The sequence below is a fragment of the Procambarus clarkii genome, chromosome 18 (assembly GCF_040958095.1).
Source record: "Procambarus clarkii isolate CNS0578487 chromosome 18, FALCON_Pclarkii_2.0, whole genome shotgun sequence".
Taxonomy (NCBI): domain Eukaryota; kingdom Metazoa; phylum Arthropoda; class Malacostraca; order Decapoda; family Cambaridae; genus Procambarus; species Procambarus clarkii.
Window position 1 is genome coordinate 11,545,563 of NC_091167.1, and position 19,088 is coordinate 11,564,650.

The 19,088-nt window shown below is 58.0% G+C and overlaps 1 protein-coding gene across 1 annotated transcript in view; it reads left to right on the forward strand.

The window, feature by feature from the left end:
- The first annotated feature begins 4,129 nt into the window (after positions 1-4,129).
- LOC123754683 (solute carrier organic anion transporter family member 2B1) overlaps positions 4,130-19,088 on the forward strand; it is a 104,383-nt gene continuing 89,424 nt past the window's right edge. Inside the window, exon 1 of the mRNA XM_069326663.1 lies at positions 4,130-4,880. Within this exon, the coding sequence (XP_069182764.1) occupies positions 4,130-4,880 (751 nt within the window). The remainder of the gene's footprint in view (positions 4,881-19,088) is intronic.

Below are 19,088 nucleotides of genomic sequence, written 5' to 3' on the forward strand. Positions count from 1 at the left end.
GCGCCCTCTGGTCCCCGTCGGCGCCCTCTGGTCCCCGTCGGCGCCCTATGGTCCCCGTCAGCGCCCTCTGGTCCCCGTCGACGCCCTCTGGTCCCCGTCGGCGCCCTCTGGTCCCCGTCGGCGCCCTCTGGTCCCCGTCGGCGCCCTCTGGTCCCCTTCGGCGCCCTCTGGTTCCCGTCGGCGCCCTCTGGTCCCCGTCGGCGCCCTCTGGTCCCCGTCCGCGCCCTCTGGTCCCCGTCGGCGCCCTCTGGTCCCCGTCGGCGCCCTCTGGTCCCCGTCGGCGCTCTCTGGTCCCCTTCGGCGCCCTCTGGTCCCCTTCGGCGCCCTCTGGTCCCCGTCGGCGCCCTCTGGTCCCCGTCGGCGCCCTCTGGTCCCCGTCGGCGCCCTCTGGTCCCCTTCGGCGCCCTCTGGTCCCCTTCGGCGCCCTCTGGTCCCCGTCGACGCCCTCTGGTCCCCGTCGGCGCCCTCTGGCCCCCGTCGGCGCCCTCTGGTCCCCGTCGGCGCCCTCTGGTCCCCGTCGGCGCCCTCTGGTCCCCGTCGGCGCCCTCTGGTCCCCGTCGGCGCCCTCTGGTCCCCGTCGGCGCCCTCATGTCCCCGTCGGCGCCCTCTGGTCCCCGTCGGCGCCCTCATGTCCCCGTCGGCGCCCTCTGGTCCCCGTCGGCGCCCTCTGGTCCCCGTCGGCGCCCTCTGGTCCCCGTCGGCGCCCTCTGGTCCTCGTCGGCGCCCTCTGGTCCCCGTCGGCGCCCACTGGTCCCCGTCGGCGCCCTCTGGTCCCCGTCGGCGCTCTCTGGTCCTCGTCGGCGCCCTCTGGTCCTCGTCGGCGCCCTCTGGTCCCCGTCGGCGCCCTCTGGTCCCCGTCGGCGCCCTCTGGTCCTCGTCGGCGCCCTCTGGTCCCCGTCGGCGCCCTCTGGTCCCCGTTGGCGCCCTCTGGTCCCCGTCGGCGCCCTCTGGGCCCCGTCGGCGCCCTCTGGTCCCCGTCGGCGCCCTCTGGTCCCCGTCGGCGCCCTCTGGTCCCCGTCGGCGCCCTCTGGTCCCTGTCGGCGCTCTCATGTCCCCGTGGGCGCCCACTGGTCCCCGTCGGCGCCCTCTGGTCCCTGTCGGCGCTCTCATGTCCCCGTGGGCGCCCACTGGTCCCCGTCGGCGCCCTCTGGTCCCCGTGGGCGCCCTGTGGTCCCCGTGGGCGCTCTCATGTCCCCGTGGGCGCCCTCTGGTCCCCTTCGGCGCCCTCTGGTCCCCGTCGGCGCCCTCATGTCCCCGTCGGCGCCCTCATGTCCCCGTCGGCGCCCTCTGGTCCCCTTCGGCGCCCTTTGGTCCCCTTCGGCGCCCTCTGGTCCCCGTGGGCGCCCTCTGGTCCCCGTCGGCGCCCTCTGGTCCCCGTGGGCGCCCTCTGGTCCCCGTGGGCGCTTTCTGGTCCCCGTCGGCGCCCTCTGGTCCCCGTCGGCGCCCTCTGGTCCCCGTCGGCGCCCTCTGGTCCCCGTCGGCGCCCACTGGTCCCCGTCGGCGCCCTCATGTCCCCGTCGGCGCCCTCTGGTCCCCGTCGGCGCCCTCTGGTCCCCGTCGGCGCCCTCTGGTCCCCGTCGGCGCCCTCTGGTCCCCGTCGGCGCCCTCTGGTCCCCGTCGGCGCCCTCTGGTCCCCGTCGGCGCCCTCTGGTCCCCGTGGGCGCCCTCTGGTCCCCGTGGGCGCCCTCTGGTCCCCGTGGGCGCTTTCTGGTCCCCGTCGGCGCCCTCTGGTCTCCGTCGGCGCCTTCTGGTCCCCGTCGGCGCCCTCTGGTCCCCGTCGGCGCCCTCTGGTCCCCTTCGGCGCCCTCTGGTCCCTTTCGGCGCCCTCTGGTCCCCGTCGGCGCCCTCTGGTCCCCGTAGGCGCCCTCTGGTCCCTGTCGGCGCCCTCTGGTCCCTCGTCGGCGCCCTCATGTCCCCGTCGGCGCCCTCTAGTCAACGTTGGCGCCCTCTGGTCCCCTTCGGCGCCCTCTGGTCCCCGTCGGCGCCTTCTGGTCCCCGTGGGCGCCCTCTGGTCCCCGTCGGCGCCCTCTGGTCCCCGTGGGCGCCCTTTGGTCCCCGTCGGCGCCCTCTGGTCCCCGTCGGCGCCCTCTGGTCCCCGTCGGCGCCCTCTGGTCCCCGTCGGCGCCCTCTGGTCCCCGTCGGCGCCCTCTGGTCCCCGTCGGCGCCCTCAGGTCCCCGTCGGCGCCCTCTGGTCCCCGTCGGCGCCCTCTGGTCCTCGTCGGCGCCCTCTGGTCCCCGTCGGCGCCCTCTGGTCCCCGTCGGCGCCCTCTGGTCCCCGTCGGCGCCCTCATGTCCCCGTGGGCGCCCACTGGTCCCCGTCGGCGCCCTCTGGTCCCCGTCGGCGCCCACTGGTCCCCGTCGGCGCCCTCTGGTCACCGTGGGCGCTCTCTGGTCCCCGTCGGCGCTCTCTAGTCCCCGTCGGCGCCCTCTGGTCCCCGTCGGCGCCCTCTGGTCCCCGTCGGCGCCTTCTGGTCCCCGTCGGCGCCCTCTGGTCCCCGTCGGCGCCATCTGGTCCCCGTCGGCGCCCTCTGGTCCCCGTCGGCGCCCTCTGGTCCCCGTCGGCGCCCTCATGTCCCCGTCGGCGCCCTCTGGTCCCCGTCGGCGCCCTCTGGTCCCCGTCGGCGCCCTCTGGTCCCCGTCGGCGCCCTCTGGTCCCCGTCGGCGCCCTCTGGTCCCCGTCGGCGCCCTCTGGTCCCCGTCGGCGCCCTCATGTCCCCGTCGGCGCCCTCTGGTCCCCGTCGGCGCCCTCTGGTCCCCGTCGGCGCCCTCTGGTCCCCGTCGGCGCCCTCTGGTCCCCGTCGGCGCTCTCTGGTCCCCGTCGGCGCCCTCTGGTCCCCGTCGGCGCCCTCTGGTCCCCGTGGGCGCCCTCTGGTCCCCGTGGGCGCCCTTTGGTCCCTGTCGGCGCCCTCATGTCCCCGTCGGCGCCCTCTGGTCCCCATCGGCGCCCTCTGGTCCCCGTCGGCGCCCACTGGTCCCCGTCGGCGCCCTCTGGTCACCGTGGGCGCTCTCTGGTCCCCGTCGGCGCCCTCTGGTCCCCGTGGGCGCCCTCTGGTCCCCGTCGGCGCCCTCTGGTCCCCGTCGGCGCCCTCTGGTCCCCGTCGGCGCCCTCTGGTCCCCGTGGGCGCCCTCTGGTCCCCGTCGGCGCCCTCTGGTCCCCGTCGGCGCCCTCTGGTCCCCGTCGGCGCCCTCTGGTCCCCATCGGCGCCCTCATGTCCCCGTCGGCGCCCTCTGGTCCCCGTGGGCGCCCTCTGGTCCCCGTGGGCGCCCTCTGGTCCCCGTGGGCGCCCTCTGGTCCCCGTCGGCGCCCTCTGGTCCCCGTCGGCGCCCTCTGGTCCCCGTCGGCGCCCTCTGGTCCCCTTCTTCGCCCTCTGGTCCCCTTCGGCGCCCTCTGGTCCCCGTCGGCGCCCTCTGGTCCCCGTGGGCGCCCTCTGGTCCCCGTCGGCGCCCTCTGGTCCCCGTGGGCGCCTTCTGGTCCCCGTCGGCGCCCTCTGATCCCCGTCGGCGCCCTCTGGTCCCCGTCGGCGCCCTCTGGTCCCCGTCGGCGCCCTCTGGTCCCCGTCGGCGCCCTCATGTCCCCGTCGGCGCCCTCTGATCCCCGTCGGCGCCCTCTGGTCCCCGTCGGCGCCCTCTGGTCCCCGTCGGCGCCCTCTGGTCCCCGTCGGCGCCCTCTGGTCCCCGTCGGCGCCCTCTGGTCCCCGTGGGCGCCCTCTGGTCCCCGTGGGCGCCCTCTGGTCCCCGTCGGCGCCCTCTGGTCCCCGTCGGCGCCCTCTGGTCCCCATCGGCGCCCTCATGTCCCCGTCGGCGCCCTCTGGTCCCCGTGGGCGCCCTCTGGTCCCCGTGGGCGCCCTCTGGTCCCCGTGGGCGCCCTCTGGTCCCCGTCGGCGCCCTCTGGTCCCCGTCGGCGCCCTCTGGTCCCCTTCTTCGCCCTCTGGTCCCCTTCGGCGCCCTCTGGTCCCCGTCGGCGCCCTCTGGTCCCCGTGGGCGCCCTCTGGTCCCCGTCGGCGCCCTCTGGTCCCCGTGGGCGCCTTCTGGTCCCCGTCGGCGCCCTCTGATCCCCGTCGGCGCCCTCTGGTCCCCGTCGGCGCCCTCTGGTCCCCGTCGGCGCCCTCTGGTCCCCGTCGGCGCCCTCATGTCCCCGTCGGCGCCCTCTGATCCCCGTCGGCGCCCTCTGGTCCCCGTCGGCGCCCTCTGGTTCCCGTGGGCGCCCTCTGGTTCCCGTGGGCGCCCTCTGGTCCCCGTCGGCGCCCTCTGGTCCCCGTCGGCGCCCTCTGGTCCCCGTCGGCGCCTTCTGGTCCCCGTGGGCGCCCTCATGTCCCCGTGGGCGCCCACTGGTCCCCGTCGGCTCCCTCTGGTCCCCGTCGGCGCCCTCTGGTCCCCGTCGGCGCTCTCTGGTCCCCGTCGGCGCCCTCTGGTCCCTGTCAGCGCCCTCTGGTCCCCGTGGGCGCCCACTGGTCCCCGTCGGCTCCCTCTGGTCCCCGTCGGCGCCCTCTGGTCCCCGTCGGCGCTCTCTGGTCCCCGTCGGCGCCCTCTGGTCCCTGTCAGCGCCCTCTGGTCCCCGTGGGCGCCCTCTGGTCCCCGTGGGCGCCCACTGGTCCCCGTCGGCTCCCTCTGGTCCCCGTCGGCGCCCTCTGGTCCCAGTCGGCGCTCTCTGGTCCCCGTCGGCGCCCTCTGGTCCCCGTCGGCGCCCTCTGGTCCCCGCCGTCAGCGCCCTCTGGTCCCCGTCGGCGCCCTCTGGTCCCCGTCGGCACCCTCATGTCCCCGTGGGCGTCCACTGGTCCCCGTCGGCGCCCTCTGGTCCCCGTCGGCGCCCTCTGGTCCTTGTCAGCGCCCTCTGGTCCCCGTCGGCGCCCTCTGGTCCCCGTCGGCTCCCTCTGGTCCCCGTCGGCGCCCTCTGGTCCCCGTCGGCGCCCTCTGGTTCCCGTCGGCGCCCTCTGGTCCCCGTCGGCGCCCTCTGGTCCCCGTCGGCGCCCTCTTGTCCCCGTCGGCGCCCTCTGGTCCCCGTCGGCGCTCTCTGGTCCCCGTCGGCGCCCTCTGGTCCCCGTCGGCGCCCTCTGGTCCTCGTCGGCGCCCACTGGTCCCCGTCGGCGCCCTCTGGTCCCCGTCGGCGCCCTCTGGTCCCCGTCGGCGCCCTCTGGTCCCCGTCGGCGCCCACTGGTCCCCGTCGGCGCCATGTGGTCCCCGTCGGCGCCCTCTGGTCCCCGTCGGCGCCCTCTGGTCCCCGTCGGCCCCACAGGTGCGACACAACAGAACACGACATTTTCTCAGGGTGTTGGACGTTTACGTCGATCAGGCAAAGGCAGACGACAGCCCCTCTCCCCCCCCCTACACACACAGCGTGTCACCGCTCACCATTGTGACTGTCTCTCTCCCTAGTGCTGGTGTCCTCCTGCCCCGTGCTCTACTGACCCTTGGTTGGTTAGTTGGTTTAGATTCAGCTACTAGAAACAAAAAGTTCCAAGTAACACGGGCTATGGTGCACCCGTTGTGGATTTACCTGGCACAGGAGTGGGGCTGTAATTGTACTGAGCCTTTCTTGCGCCCGCCTCTCAACTGTCAATCAACAGGTGTACAGATTCCTGAGCCTACTGGGCGTAGATCATATCTACGCTTAAAACTGTGTATGGAGTCAGCCTCCACCACATCACTTCCTAGTGCATACCATTTGTCTACTACTCTGACACGGAAAAAATTCTTTCTACCGTCTCTATGGCGCCCTGGCCCTCCGACATTTGGGTACTAATGTGATACTATAGTTGGGTAGTGTGGGTACTCGTGCTTGCTTGGGTGAGTGTGTGAGGGGGCAGCATGCTCGTCCATCTCTATATTGTGGACAGTTGTTGACAGCCTCCATAACCTTTGACAAACATTTCCAATATTACATGAAGAAACTCTATATATGATCACCACCTAACACACACACACGACACATTACTCTGTTTTCCCCTGACAGCTGATGTGATTGGCTATGAGGTAGGCTGTGATGGTGAAGTATTAGTGCTGTGATGGTGATGTATTAGTGCTGTGATGGTGATGTATTAGTGCTGTGATGGTGATGTATTAGTGCTGTGATGGTGATGTATTAGTGCTGTGATGGTGATGTATTAGTGCTGTGATGGTGATGTATTAGTGCTGTGATGGTGATGTATTAGTGCTGTGATGGTGATGTATTAGTGCTGTGATGGTGAAGTATTAGTGCTGTGATGGTGATGTATTAGTGCTGTGATGGTGATGTATTAGTGCTGTGATGGTGATGTATTAGTGCTGTGATGGTGAAGTATTAGCGGCTGTGATGGTGATGTATTAGTGCTGTGATAGTGAGGTATTAGTGGCTGTGATGGTGATGTATTGGTGCTGTGATGGTGAAGTATTAGTGGCTGTGATGGTGATGTATTAGTGCTGTGATGGTGAAGTATTAGTGGCTGTGATGGTGATGTATTAGTGCTGTGATGGTGAAGTATTAGTGGCTGTGATGGTGATGTATTAGTGCTGTGATGGTGAAGTATTAGTACTGTGATGGTGAAGTATTAGTGCTGTGATGGTGAAGTATTAGTGGCTGTGATGGTGATGTATTAGTGCTGTGATGGTGAAGTATTAGTACTGTGATGGTGAAGTATTAGTGCTGTGATGGTGAAGTATTAGTGGCTGTGATGGTGAAGTATTAGTGCTGTGATGGTGATGTATTAGTGCTGTGATGGTGATGTATTAGTGCTGTGATGGTGATGTATTAGTGCTGTGATGGTGAAGTATTAGTGCTGTGATGGTGATGTATTAGTGGCTGTGATGGTGATGTATTAGTGCTGTGATGGTGATGTATTAGTGGTGTGATGGTGATGCATTAGTGCTGTGATTGTGAAGTATTAGTACCTGTGATGGTGAAGTATTAGTGCTGTGATGGTGAAGTATTAGTGGCTGTGATGGTGAAGTATTAGTACCTGTGATGGTGAAGTATTAGTGCTGTGATTGTGAAGTATTAGTACTGTGATGGTGAAGTATTAGTGCTGTGATGGTGAAGTATTAGTGGCTGTGATGGTGAAGTATTAGTGCTGTGATGGTGATGTATTAGTGCTGTGATGGTGAAGTATTAGTGCTGTGATGGTGAAGTATTAGTGCTGTGATGGTGATGTATTAGTGGTGTGATGGTGAAGTATTAGTGCTGTGATGGTGAAGTATTAGTACCTGTGATGGTGAAGTATTAGTGGCTGTGATGGTGATGTATTAGTGGTGTGATGGTGACGTATTAGTGGTGTGATGGTGAAGTATTAGTGCTGTGATGGTGAAGTATTAGTGCTGTGATGGTGATGTATTAGTGGTGTGATGGTGATGTATTAGTTCTGTGATGGTGAAGTATTAGTGGCTGTGATGGTGAAGTATTAGTGCTGTGATGGTGAAGTATTAGTGCTGTGATGGTGATGTATTAGTACTGTGATGGTGAAGTATTAGTACCTGTGATGGTGATGTATTAGTGCTGTGATGGTGAAGTATTAGTGCTGTGATGGTGAAGTATTAGTGGCTGTGATGGTGAAGTATTAGTGCTGTGATGGTGAAGTATTAGTGCCTGTGATGGTGAAGTATTAGTGCTGTGATGGTGAAGTATTAGTGCTGTGATGGTGATTTATTAGTGCTGTGATGGTGAAGTATTAGTACTGTGATGGTGATGTATTAGTGCTGTGATGGTGAAGTATTAGTGCTGTGATGGTGAAGTATTAGTGGTGTGATGGTGATGCATTAGTGCTGTGATGGTGAAGTATTAGTACCTGTGATGGTGAAGTATTAGTGCTGTGATGGTGAAGTATTAGTGGCTGTGATGGTGAAGTATTAGTACCTGTGATGGTGAAGTATTAGTGCTGTGATTGTGAAGTATTAGTACTGTGATGGTGAAGTATTAGTGCTGTGATGGTGAAGTATTAGTGGCTGTGATGGTGAAGTATTAGTGCTGTGATGGTGATGTATTAGTGCTGTGATGGTGATGTATTAGTGCTGTGATGGTGATGTATTAGTGCTGTGATGGTGAAGTATTAGTGCTGTGATGGTGATGTATTAGTGGCTGTGATGGTGATGTATTAGTGCTGTGATGGTGATGTATTAGTGGTGTGATGGTGATGCATTAGTGCTGTGATGGTGAAGTATTAGTACCTGTGATGGTGAAGTATTAGTGCTGTGATGGTGAAGTATTAGTGGCTGTGATGGTGAAGTATTAGTACCTGTGATGGTGAAGTATTAGTGCTGTGATTGTGAAGTATTAGTACTGTGATGGTGAAGTATTAGTGCTGTGATGGTGAAGTATTAGTGGCTGTGATGGTGAAGTATTAGTGCTGTGATGGTGATGTATTAGTGCTGTGATGGTGAAGTATTAGTGCTGTGATGGTGAAGTATTAGTGCTGTGATGGTGATGTATTAGTGCTGTGATGGTGAAGTATTAGTGCTGTGATGGTGAAGTATTAGTGCCTGTGATGGTGAAGTATTAGTGCTGTGATGGTGATGTATTAATGTACTGTGATGGTGATGTATTAGTACTGTGATGGTGAAGTATTAGTGCTGTGATGGTGAAGTATTAGTGCTGTGATGGTGATGTATTAGTGCTGTGATGGTGAAGTATTAGTGCTGTGATGGTGAAGTATTAGTGCTGTGATGGTGAAGTATTAGTGCTGTGATGGTGAAGTATTAGTGCTGTGATGGTGAAGTATTAGTGCTGTGATGGTGAAGTATTAGTGCTGTGATGGTGAAAGTATTAGTACTGTGATGGTGATGTATTAGTGCTGTGATGGTGAAGTATTAGTGCTGTGATGGTGAAGTATTAGTGGTGTGATGGTGATGCATTAGTGCTGTGATGGTGAAGTATTAGTACCTGTGATAGTGAAGTATTAGTGCTGTGATGGTGAAGTATTAGTGGCTGTGATGGTGAAGTATTAGTACCTGTGATGGTGAAGTATTAGTGCTGTGATTGTGAAGTATTAGTACTGTGATGGTGAAGTATTAGTGCTGTGATGGTGAAGTATTAGTGCTGTGATGGTGAAGTATTAGTGGCTGTGATGGTGAAGTATTAGTGCTGTGATGGTGAAGTATTAGTAGCTGTGATGGTGAAGTATTAGTGCTGTGATGGTGAAGTATTAGTGCTGTGATGGTGAAGTATTAGTGCTGTGATGGTGAAGTATTAGTGCTGTGATGGTGAAGTATTAGTGCTGTGATGGTGAAGTATTAGTGCTGTGATGGTGAAGTATTAGTGACTGTGATGGTGAAGTATTAGTGCTGTGATGGTGAAGTATTAGTGCTGTGATGGTGAAGTATTAGTGCTGTGATGGTGAATGTATTAGTGCTGTGATGGTGAAGTATTAGTGCTGTGATGGTGAAGTATTAGAGCTGTGATTGTGAAGTATTAGTGCTGTGATGGTGATGTATTAGTGCTGTGATGGTGAAGTATTAGTGACTGTGATGGTGAAGTATTAGTGCTGTGATGGTGAAGTATTAGTGCTGTGATGGTGAAGTATTAGTGCTGTGATGGTGAAGTATTAGTGCTGTGATGGTGAAGTATTAGTGCTGTGATGGTGAAGTATTAGTGCTGTGATGGTGAAGTATTAGTGCTGTGATGGTGATGTATTAGTGCTGTGATGGTGAAGTATTAGTGCTGTGATGGTGAAGTATTAGTGCTTGTGATGGTGAAGTATTAGTGCTGTGATGGTGAAGTATTAGTGCTGTGATGGTGAAGTATTAGTGCTGTGATGGTGAAGTATTAGTGCTGTGATGGTGAAGTATTAGTGCTGTGATGGTGAAGTATTAGTGCTGTGATGGTGAAGTATTAGTGCTGTGATGGTGAAGTATTAGTGCCTGTGATGGTGAAGTATTAGTGCTGTGATGGTGAAGTATTAGTGCTGTGATGGTGAAGTATTAGTGCTGTGATGGTGAAGTATTAGTGCTGTGATGGTGAAGTATTAGTGCTGTGATGGTGATGTATTAGTGCTGTGATGGTGAAGTATTAGTGCTGTGATGGTGAAGTATTAGTGCTGTGATGGTGAAGTATTAGTGCTGTGATGGTGATGTATTAGTGCTGTGATGGTGAAGTATTAGTGCTGTGATGGTGAAGTATTAGTGCTGTGATGGTGATGTATTAGTGCTGTGATGGTGAAGTATTAGTGCTGTGATGGTGAAGTATTAGTGGCTGTGATGGTGAAGTATTAGTGCTGTGATGGTGAAGTATTAGTGCTGTGATGGTGAAGTATTAGTGCTGTGATGGTGATGTATTAGTGCTGTGATGGTGAAGTATTAGTGCTGTGATGGTGAAGTATTAGTGCTGTGATGGTGAAGTATTAGTGCTGTGATGGTGAAGTATTAGTGCTGTGATGGTGAAGTATTAGTGCTGTGATGGTGAAGTATTAGTGCTGTGATGGTGAAGTATTAGTGCTGTGATGGTGATGTATTAGTGCTGTGATGGTGAAGTATTAGTGCTGTGATGGTGAAGTATTAGTGCTGTGATGGTGAAGTATTAGTGCTGTGATGGTGAAGTATTAGTGCTGTGATGGTGATGTATTAGTGACTGTGATGGTGAAGTATTAGTGCTGTGATGGTGAAGTATTAGTGCTGTGATGGTGAAGTATTAGTGCTGTGATGGTGAAGTATTAGTGGCTGTGATGGTGAAGTATTAGTGCTGTGATGGTGAAGTATTAGTGCTGTGATGGTGAAGTATTAGTGCTGTGATGGTGAAGTATTAGTGCTGTGATGGTGAAGTATTAGTGCTGTGATGGTGAAGTATTAGTGCTGTGATGGTGATGTATTAGTGCTGTGATGGTGAAGTATTAGTGCTGTGATGGTGAAGTATTAGTGCTGTGATGGTGAAGTATTAGTGCTGTGATGGTGAAGTATTAGTGCTGTGATGGTGAAGTATTAGTGCTGTGATGGTGAAGTATTAGTGCTGTGATGGTGAAGTATTAGTGCTGTGATGGTGAAGTATTAGTGCTGTGATGGTGATAGTATTAGTGCTGTGATGGTGAAGTATTAGTGCTGTGATGGTGAGTATTAGTGCTGTGATGGTGAAGTATTAGTGCTGTGATGGTGAAGTATTAGTGCTGTGATGGTGAAGTATTAGTGCTGTGATGGTGAAGTATTAGTGCTGTGATGGTGAAGTATTAGTGCTGTGATGGTGAAGTATTAGTGCTGTGATGGTGAAGTATTAGTGCTGTGATGGTGATGTATTAGTAGCTGTGATGGTGAAGTATTAGTGCTGTGATGGTGATGTATTAGTGCTGTGATGGTGAGTATTAGTGCCTGTGATGGTGAAGTATTAGTACTGTGATGGTGAAGTATTAGTGCTGTGATGGTGAAGTATTAGTGGCTGTGATGGTGAAGTATTAGTGCTGTGATGGTGAAGTATTAGTGCTGTGATGGTGATGTATTAGTGCTGTGATGGTGAAGTATTAGTACTGTGATGGTGATGTATTAGTGCTGTGATGGTGAAGTATTAGTGCTGTGATGGTGAAGTATTAGTACCTGTGATGGTGAAGTATTAGTGCTGTGATGGTGAAGTATTAGTGCTGTGATGGTGAAGTATTAGTGCTGTGATGGTGAAGTATTAGTGCTGTGATGGTGAAGTATTAGTGCTGTGATGGTGATGTATTAGTGCTGTGATGGTGAAGTATTAGTGCTGTGATGGTGAAGTATTAGTGCTGTGATGGTGAAGTATTAGTGCTGTGATGGTGAAGTATTAGTGCTGTGATGGTGAAGTATTAGTGCTGTGATGGTGAAGTATTAGTGCTGTGATGGTGAAGTATTAGTGCTGTGATGGTGAAGTATTAGTGCTGTGATGGTGATGTATTAGTGCTGTGATGGTGAAGTATTAGTGCTGTGATGGTGAATGTATTAGTGCTGTGATGGTGAAGTATTAGTACTGTGATGGTGAAGTATTAGTGCTGTGATGGTGAAGTATTAGTGGCTGTGATGGTGAAGTATTAGTGCTGTGATGGTGAAGTATTAGTGCTGTGATGGTGATGTATTAGTGCTGTGATGGTGAAGTATTAGTGCTGTGATGGTGATGTATTAGTGCTGTGATGGTGAAGTATTAGTGCTGTGATGGTGAAGTATTAGTGGCTGTGATGGTGATGTATTAGTGCTGTGATGGTGAAGTATTAGTGCTGTGATGGTGAAGTATTAGTGCTGTGATGGTGAGTATTAGTGCTGTGATGGTGATGTATTAGTGCTGTGATGGTGAAGTATTAGTGCTGTGATGGTGAAGTATTAGTGCTGTGATGGTGAGTATTAGTGGCTGTGATGGTGAGTATTAGTGCTGTGATGGTGAAGTATTAGTGCTGTGATGGTGAAGTATTAGTGCTGTGATGGTGAAGTATTAGTGCTGTGATGGTGATGTATTAGTGCTGTGATGGTGAGTATTAGTGCTGTGATGGTGATGTATTAGTGCTGTGATGGTGAAGTATTAGTGCTGTGATGGTGAAGTATTAGTGCTGTGATGGTGAGTATTAGTGCTGTGATGGTGAAGTATTAGTGCTGTGATGGTGAAGTATTAGTGCTGTGATGGTGAAGTATTAGTGCTGTGATGGTGATGTATTAGTGCTGTGATGGTGAAGTATTAGTGCTGTGATGGTGATGTATTAGTGCTGTGATGGTGAGTATTAGTGCTGTGATGGTGAAGTATTAGTGCTGTGATGGTGAAGTATTAGTGCTGTGATGGTGAAGTATTAGTGCTGTGATGGTGAAGTATTAGTGCTGTGATGGTGAAGTATTAGTGGCTGTGATGGTGAGTATAGTACTGTGATGGTGAAGTATTAGTGCTGTGATGGTGAAGTATTAGTGCTGTGATGGTGAATGTATTAGTGGCTGTGAATGCGTGAAGTATTAGTGCTGTGATGGTGAAGTATTAGTGGCTGTGATGGGTGAAGTATTAGTGCTGTGATGGTGAAGTATTAGTGCTGTGATGGTGATGTATTAGTGCTGTGGATGGTGAAGTATTAGTAGCTGTGATGGTGATGTATTAGTGCTGTGATGGTGAAGTATTAGTGCTGTGATGGTGAATGTATTAGTGCTGTGATGGTGAAGTATTAGTGCTGTGATGGTGAGTATTAGTGCTGTGATGGTGAAGTATTAGTGCTGTGATGGTGAAGTATTAGTGCTGTGATGGTGATGTATTAGTGCTGTGATGGTGAGTATTAGTGCTGTGATGGTGAAGTATTAGTGCTGTGATGGTGAAGTATTAGTGCTGTGATGGTGAAGTATTAGTGCTGTGATGGTGAGTATTAGTGCTGTGATGGTGAAGTATTAGTGCTGTGATGGTGATGTATTAGTGCTGTGATGGTGAAGTATTAGTGCTGTGATGGTGAAGTATTAGTGCTGTGATGGTGAAGTATTAGTGCTGTGATGGTGAAGTATTAGTGCTGTGATGGTGAAGTATTAGTGCTGTGATGGTGAAGTATTAGTGCTGTGATGGTGATGTATTAGTGCTGTGATGGTGAAGTATTAGTACTGTGATGGTGATGTATTAGTGCTGTGATGGTGAAGTATTAGTGCTGTGATGGTGAAGTATTAGTACCTGTGATGGTGAAGTATTAGTACTGTGATGGTGAAGTATTAGTGCTGTGATGGTGAAGTATTAGTGGCTGTGATGGTGAAGTATTAGTGCTGTGATGGTTATGTATTAGTGCTGTGATGGTGATGTATTAGTGCTGTGATGGTGAAGTATTAGTGCTGTGATGGTGAAGTAGTAGTGGCTGTGATGGTGATGTATTAGTGCTGTGATGGTGAAGTATTAGTGCCTGTGATGGTGAAGTATTAGTACTGTGATGGTGATGTATTAGTGCTGTGATGGTGAAGTATTAGTGCTGTGATGGTGGTGGTGGTGGTGACGGTTGGTGGTGGTGACGGGTGGTGGTAGTGACGGGTGGTGGTGGTGACGGGTGGTGGTGGTGACGGGTGGTGTGGTGACGGTGGTGGTGGTGACGGGTGGTGGTGGTGACGGGTGGTGGTGGTGACGGGTGGTGGTGGTGACGGGTGGTGGTGGTGACGGGTGGTGGTGGTGACGGGTGGTGGTGGTGACGGGTGGTGGTGACGGGTGGTGGAGGTGACGGGTGGTGACTGGTGGTGGTGGTGACGGGTGGTGGTAGTGACGGGTGGTGGTGGTGACGGGTGGTGGTGGTGACGGGTGGTGGTAGTGACGGGTGGTGGTGGTGACGGGTGGTGGTGGTGACGGGTGGTGGTAGTGACGGGTGGTGGTGGTGACGGGTGGTGGTGGTGACGGGTGGTGGTGGTGACTGGTGGTGGTGGTGACGGGTGGTGGTAGTGACGGGTGGTGGTGGTGACGGGTGGTGGTGGTGACGGGTGGTGGTGGTGACGGGTGGTGGTAGTGACGGGTGGTGGTGGTGACGGGTGGTGGTGGTGACGGGTGGTGGTAGTGACGGGTGGTGGTGACGGGTGGTGGTGGTGACGGGTGGTGGTGGTGACGGGTGGTGGTAGTGACGGGTGGTGGTGGTGACGGGTGGTGGTGGTGACGGGTGGTGGTGGTGACGGGTGGTGGTGGTGACGGGTGGTGGTAGTGACGGGTGGTGGTGGTGACGGGTGGTGGTGGTGACGGGTGGTGGTAGTGACGGGTGGTGGTGACGGGTGGTGGTGGTGACGGGTGGTGGTGGTGACGGGTGGTGGTAGTGACGGGTGGTGGTGGTGATGGGTGGTGGTGGTGACGGGTGGTGGTGGTGACGGGTGGTGGTGGTGACGGGTGGTGGTAGTGACGGGTGGTGGTGGTGACGGGTGGTGGTGGTGACGGGTGGTGGTGGTGACGGGTGGTGGTGGTGACGGGTGTTGGTAGTGACGGGTTGTGGTGGTGACGGGTGGTGGTGGTGACGGGTGGTGGTGGTGACGGGTGTTGGTGGTGACGGGTGGTGGTGGTGACGGGTGGTGGTGTGAACGGGTGGTGGTAGTGACGGGTGGTGGTGGTGACGGGTGGTGGTGGTGACGGGTGGTGGTGGTGACGGGTGGTGGTGGTGACGGGTGGTGGTAGTGACGGGTGGTGGTGGTGACGGGTGGTGGTGGTGACGGGTGGTGGTGGTGACGGGTGGTGGTAGTGACGGGTTGTGGTGGTGACGGGTGGTGGTGGTGACGGGTGGTGGTGGTGACGGGTGTTGGTGGTGACGGGTGGTGGTGGTGACGGGTGGTGGTGGTGACGGGTGGTGGTAGTGACGGGTGGTGGTGGTGACGGGTGGTGGTGGTGACGGGTGGTGGTGGTGACGGGTGGTGGTGGTGACGGGTGGTGGTAGTGACGGGTGGTGGTGGTGACGGGTGGTGGTGGTGACGGGTGGTGGTGGTGACGGGTGGTGGTGGTGACGGGTGGTGGTGGTTGACGGGTGGTGGTGGTGACGGGTGGTGGTGGTGACGGGTGGTGGTGACGGGTGGTGGTGGTGACGGGTGTTGGTGGTGACGGGTGGTGGTGGTGACGGGTGTTGGTGGTGACGGGTGGTGGTGGTGACGGGTGGTGGTGACGGGTGGTGGTAGTGACGGGTGGTGGTGGTGACGGGTGTGGGTGGTGACGGGTGGTGGTGGTGACGGGTGGTGGTGGTGACGGGTGGTGGTGGTGACGGGTGGTGGTGGTGACGGGTGGTGGTGGTGACGGGTGTTGGTGGTGACGGGTGGTGGTGGTGACGGGTGGTGGTGGTGACGGGTGGTGGTGGTGACGGGTGGTGGTGGTGACGGGTGGTGATGGTGACGGGTGGTGGTAGTGACGGGTGGTGGTAGTGACGGGTGGTGGTAGTGACGGGTGGTGGTGGTGACGGGTGGTGGTAGTGACGGGTGGTGGTGGTGATGGGTGGTTGGGGTTGACGGGTGGTGGTGGTGACGGGTGGTGGTGGTGACGGGTGGTGGTGGTGACGGGTGGTGGTGGTGACGGGTGGTGGTGGTGACGGGTGGTGGTAGTGACGGGTGGTGGTAGTGACGGGTGGTGGTGGTGACGGGTGGTGGTGGTGACGGGTTGTGGTGGTGACGGGTGGTGGTAGTGACGGGTGGTGGTAGTGACGGGTGGTGGTGGTGACGGGTGGTGGTGGTGACGGGTGGTGGTGGTGACGGGTGGTGGTAGTGACGGGTGGTGGTAGTGACGGGTGGTGGTGGTGACGGGTGGTGGTGGTGACGGGTTGTGGTGGTGACGGGTGGTGGTAGTGACGGGTGGTGGTAGTGACGGGTGGTGGTGGTGACGGGTGGTGGTGGTGACGGTTGGTGGTGGTGACGGGTGGTGGTAGTGACGGGTGGTGGTGATGACGGGTGGTGGTGGTGACGGGTGGTGGTGGTGACGGTTGGTGGTGGTGGTGGTGGTGACGGGTGGTGGTGGTGACGGGTGGTGGTGGTGACGGTTGGTGGTAGTGACGGGTGGTGGTGGTGACTGGTGGTGGTGGTGACGGGTGGTGGTAGTGACGGGTGGTGGTGGTAGTGATGGGTGGTGGTGGTGACGGGAGGTGGTGGTGACGGGTGGTGGTAGTGACGGGTGGTGGAAGTGACGGGTGGTGGTAGTGACGGGTGTTGGTGGTGACGGTTGGTGGTAGTGACGGGTGGTAGTGGTGACGGGTGGTGGTGGTGACGGGTGGTGGTGGTGACGGGTGGTGGTGGTAGTGACGGGTGGTGGTGGTGACAGGTGGTGGTAGTGACGGGTGGTGGTGGTGACGGGTGGTGGTGGTAGTGACGGGTGGTGGTGGTGACAGGTGGTGGTAGTGACGGGTGGTGGTGGTGACGGGTGGTGGTGGTGACGGGTGGTGGTAGTGACGGGTGGTGGTGATGACGGGTGGTGGTAGTGACGGGTGGTGGTGGTGGTAGTGACGGGTGGTGGTGGTGACGGGTGGTGGTAGTGACGGGTGGTGATGGTGGTGACGGGTGGTGGTGGTGACGGGTGGTGGTAGTGACGGGTGGTGGTGGTGACGGGTGGTGGTGGTGACGGGTGGTGGTGGTGACGGGTGGTGGTAGTGACGGGTAGTGGTAGTGACGGATGGTGGTAGTGACGGGTGGTGGTGGTGACGGTTGGTTGTAGTGACGGGTGGTGGTGGTGACGGGTGGTGGTAGTGACGGGTGGTGGTAGTGACGGGTGGTGGTGGTGACGGGTGGTGGTGGTGGTGACGGGTGGTGGTAGTGACGGGTGGTGGTGGTGGTGACGGGTGGTGGTGGTGACGGGTGGTGGTAGTGACAGGTGGTGGTGGTGACGGGTGGTGGTAGTAACGGGTAGTGGTTGTGACGGATAGTGGTGGTGACGGGTGGTGGTGGTAGTGACGGGAGGTGGTGGTGGTGACGGGTGGTGGTGGTGACGGGTGGTGGTAGTGACGGGTGGTGGTGGTGGTGACTGGTGGTGGTGGTGACGGGTGGTGGTAGTGACGGGTGGTGGTGGTGACGGGTGGTGGTAGTGACGGGTGGTGGTGGTGACGGGTGGTGGTAGTGACGGGTAGTGGTAGTGACGGATGGTGGTGGTGACGGGTGGTGGTGGTAGTGACGGGTGGTGGTGGTGATGGTTGGTTGTAGTGACGGGTGGTGGTGGTGACGGGTGGTGGTAGTGACGGGTGGTGGTAGTGACGGGTGGTGGTGGTGACGAGTGGTGGTGGTGGTGGTGACGGGTGGTGGTGGTGACGGGTGGTGGTAGTGACGGGTGGTGGTGGTGGTGACGGGTGGTGGTGGTGACGGGTGGTGGTAGTGACAGGTGGTGGTGGTGACGGGTGGTGGTAGTGACGGGTAGTGGTAGTGACGGATAGTGGTGGTGACGGGTGGTGGTGGTAGTGACGGGTGGTGGTGGTGACGGTTGGTGGTAGTGACGGGTGGTGGTGGTGACGGGTGGTGGTGGTGACGGGGGGTGGTAGTAGTGACGGGTGGTGGTGGTGACGGGTGGTGGTGGTGACGGGTGGTGGTGGTGACGGTTGGTGGTAGTGACGGGTGGTGGTGGTGACTGGTGGTGGTGGTGACGGGAGGTGGTGGTGACGGGTGGTGGTAGTGACGGGTGGTGGTGGTGACGGGTGGTGGTGGTGACGGGTGGTGGTGGTGACGGGTGGTGGTAGTGACGGGTGGTGGTAGTGACGGGTGTTGGTGGTGACGGTTGGTGGTAGTGACGGATGGTAGTGGTGACGGGTGGTGGTGGTGACGGGTGGTTGTGGTAGTGACGGGTGGTGGTGGTGACGGGTGGTGGTGGTAGTGACGGGTGGTGGTGGTGACAGGTGGTGGTAGTGACGGGTGGTGGTGGTGACGGGTGGTGGTGGTGACGGGTGGTGGTAGGTGGTGGTAGTGACGGGTGGTGGTGGTGGTAGTGACGGGTGGTGGTGGTGACGGGTGGTGGTGGTAACGGGTGGTGGTGGTGACGGGTGGTGGTAGGTGGTGGTAGTGACGGGTGGTGGTGGTGGTAGTGACGGGTGGTGGTGGTGACAGGTGGTGGTAGTGACGGGTGGTGGTGGTGGTGACGGGTGGTGGTGGTGACGGGTGGTGGTGGTGGTGACGGGTGGTGGTGGTGACGGGTGGTGGTAGTGACGGGTGGTGGTGGTGGTGACGGGTGGTGGTGGTGACGGGTGGTGGTAGTGACGGGTGGTGGTGGTGACGGGTGGTGGTGGTAGTGACGGGTGGTGGTGGTGACGGTTGGTGTAGTGACGGGTGGTGGTGGTGACGGGTGGTGGTAGTGACGGGTGGTGGTATGTGGTGGTGGGTGGTTGACGGGTGGTGGTGGTGGTGACGGGTGGTGGTGGTGACGGGTGGTGGTAGTGACACGGGTGGTGGTGGTGGTGACGGGTGGTGGTGGTGACGGGTGGTGGTAGTGACAGGTGGTGGTGGTGACGGGTGGGTGGTAGTGACGGGTAGTGGTATTGACGGATAGTGGTGGTGACGGGTGGTGGTGGTAGTGACGGTGGTGGTGGTGGTGACGGGTGGTGGTGGTGACGGGTGGTGGTAGTGACGGGTGGTGGTGGTGGTGACGGGTGGTGGTGGTGACGGGTGGTGGTAGTGACGGGTGGTGGTGGTGACGGGTGGGGGTAGTGACGGGTGTGGTGGTGACGGGTGGTGGAGTGACGGGTAGTGGTAGTGACGGATGGTGGTGATGACGGGGGTGGTGGTAGTGACGGGTGGTGGTGGTGACGGGTGGTGGTGGTAGTGACGGG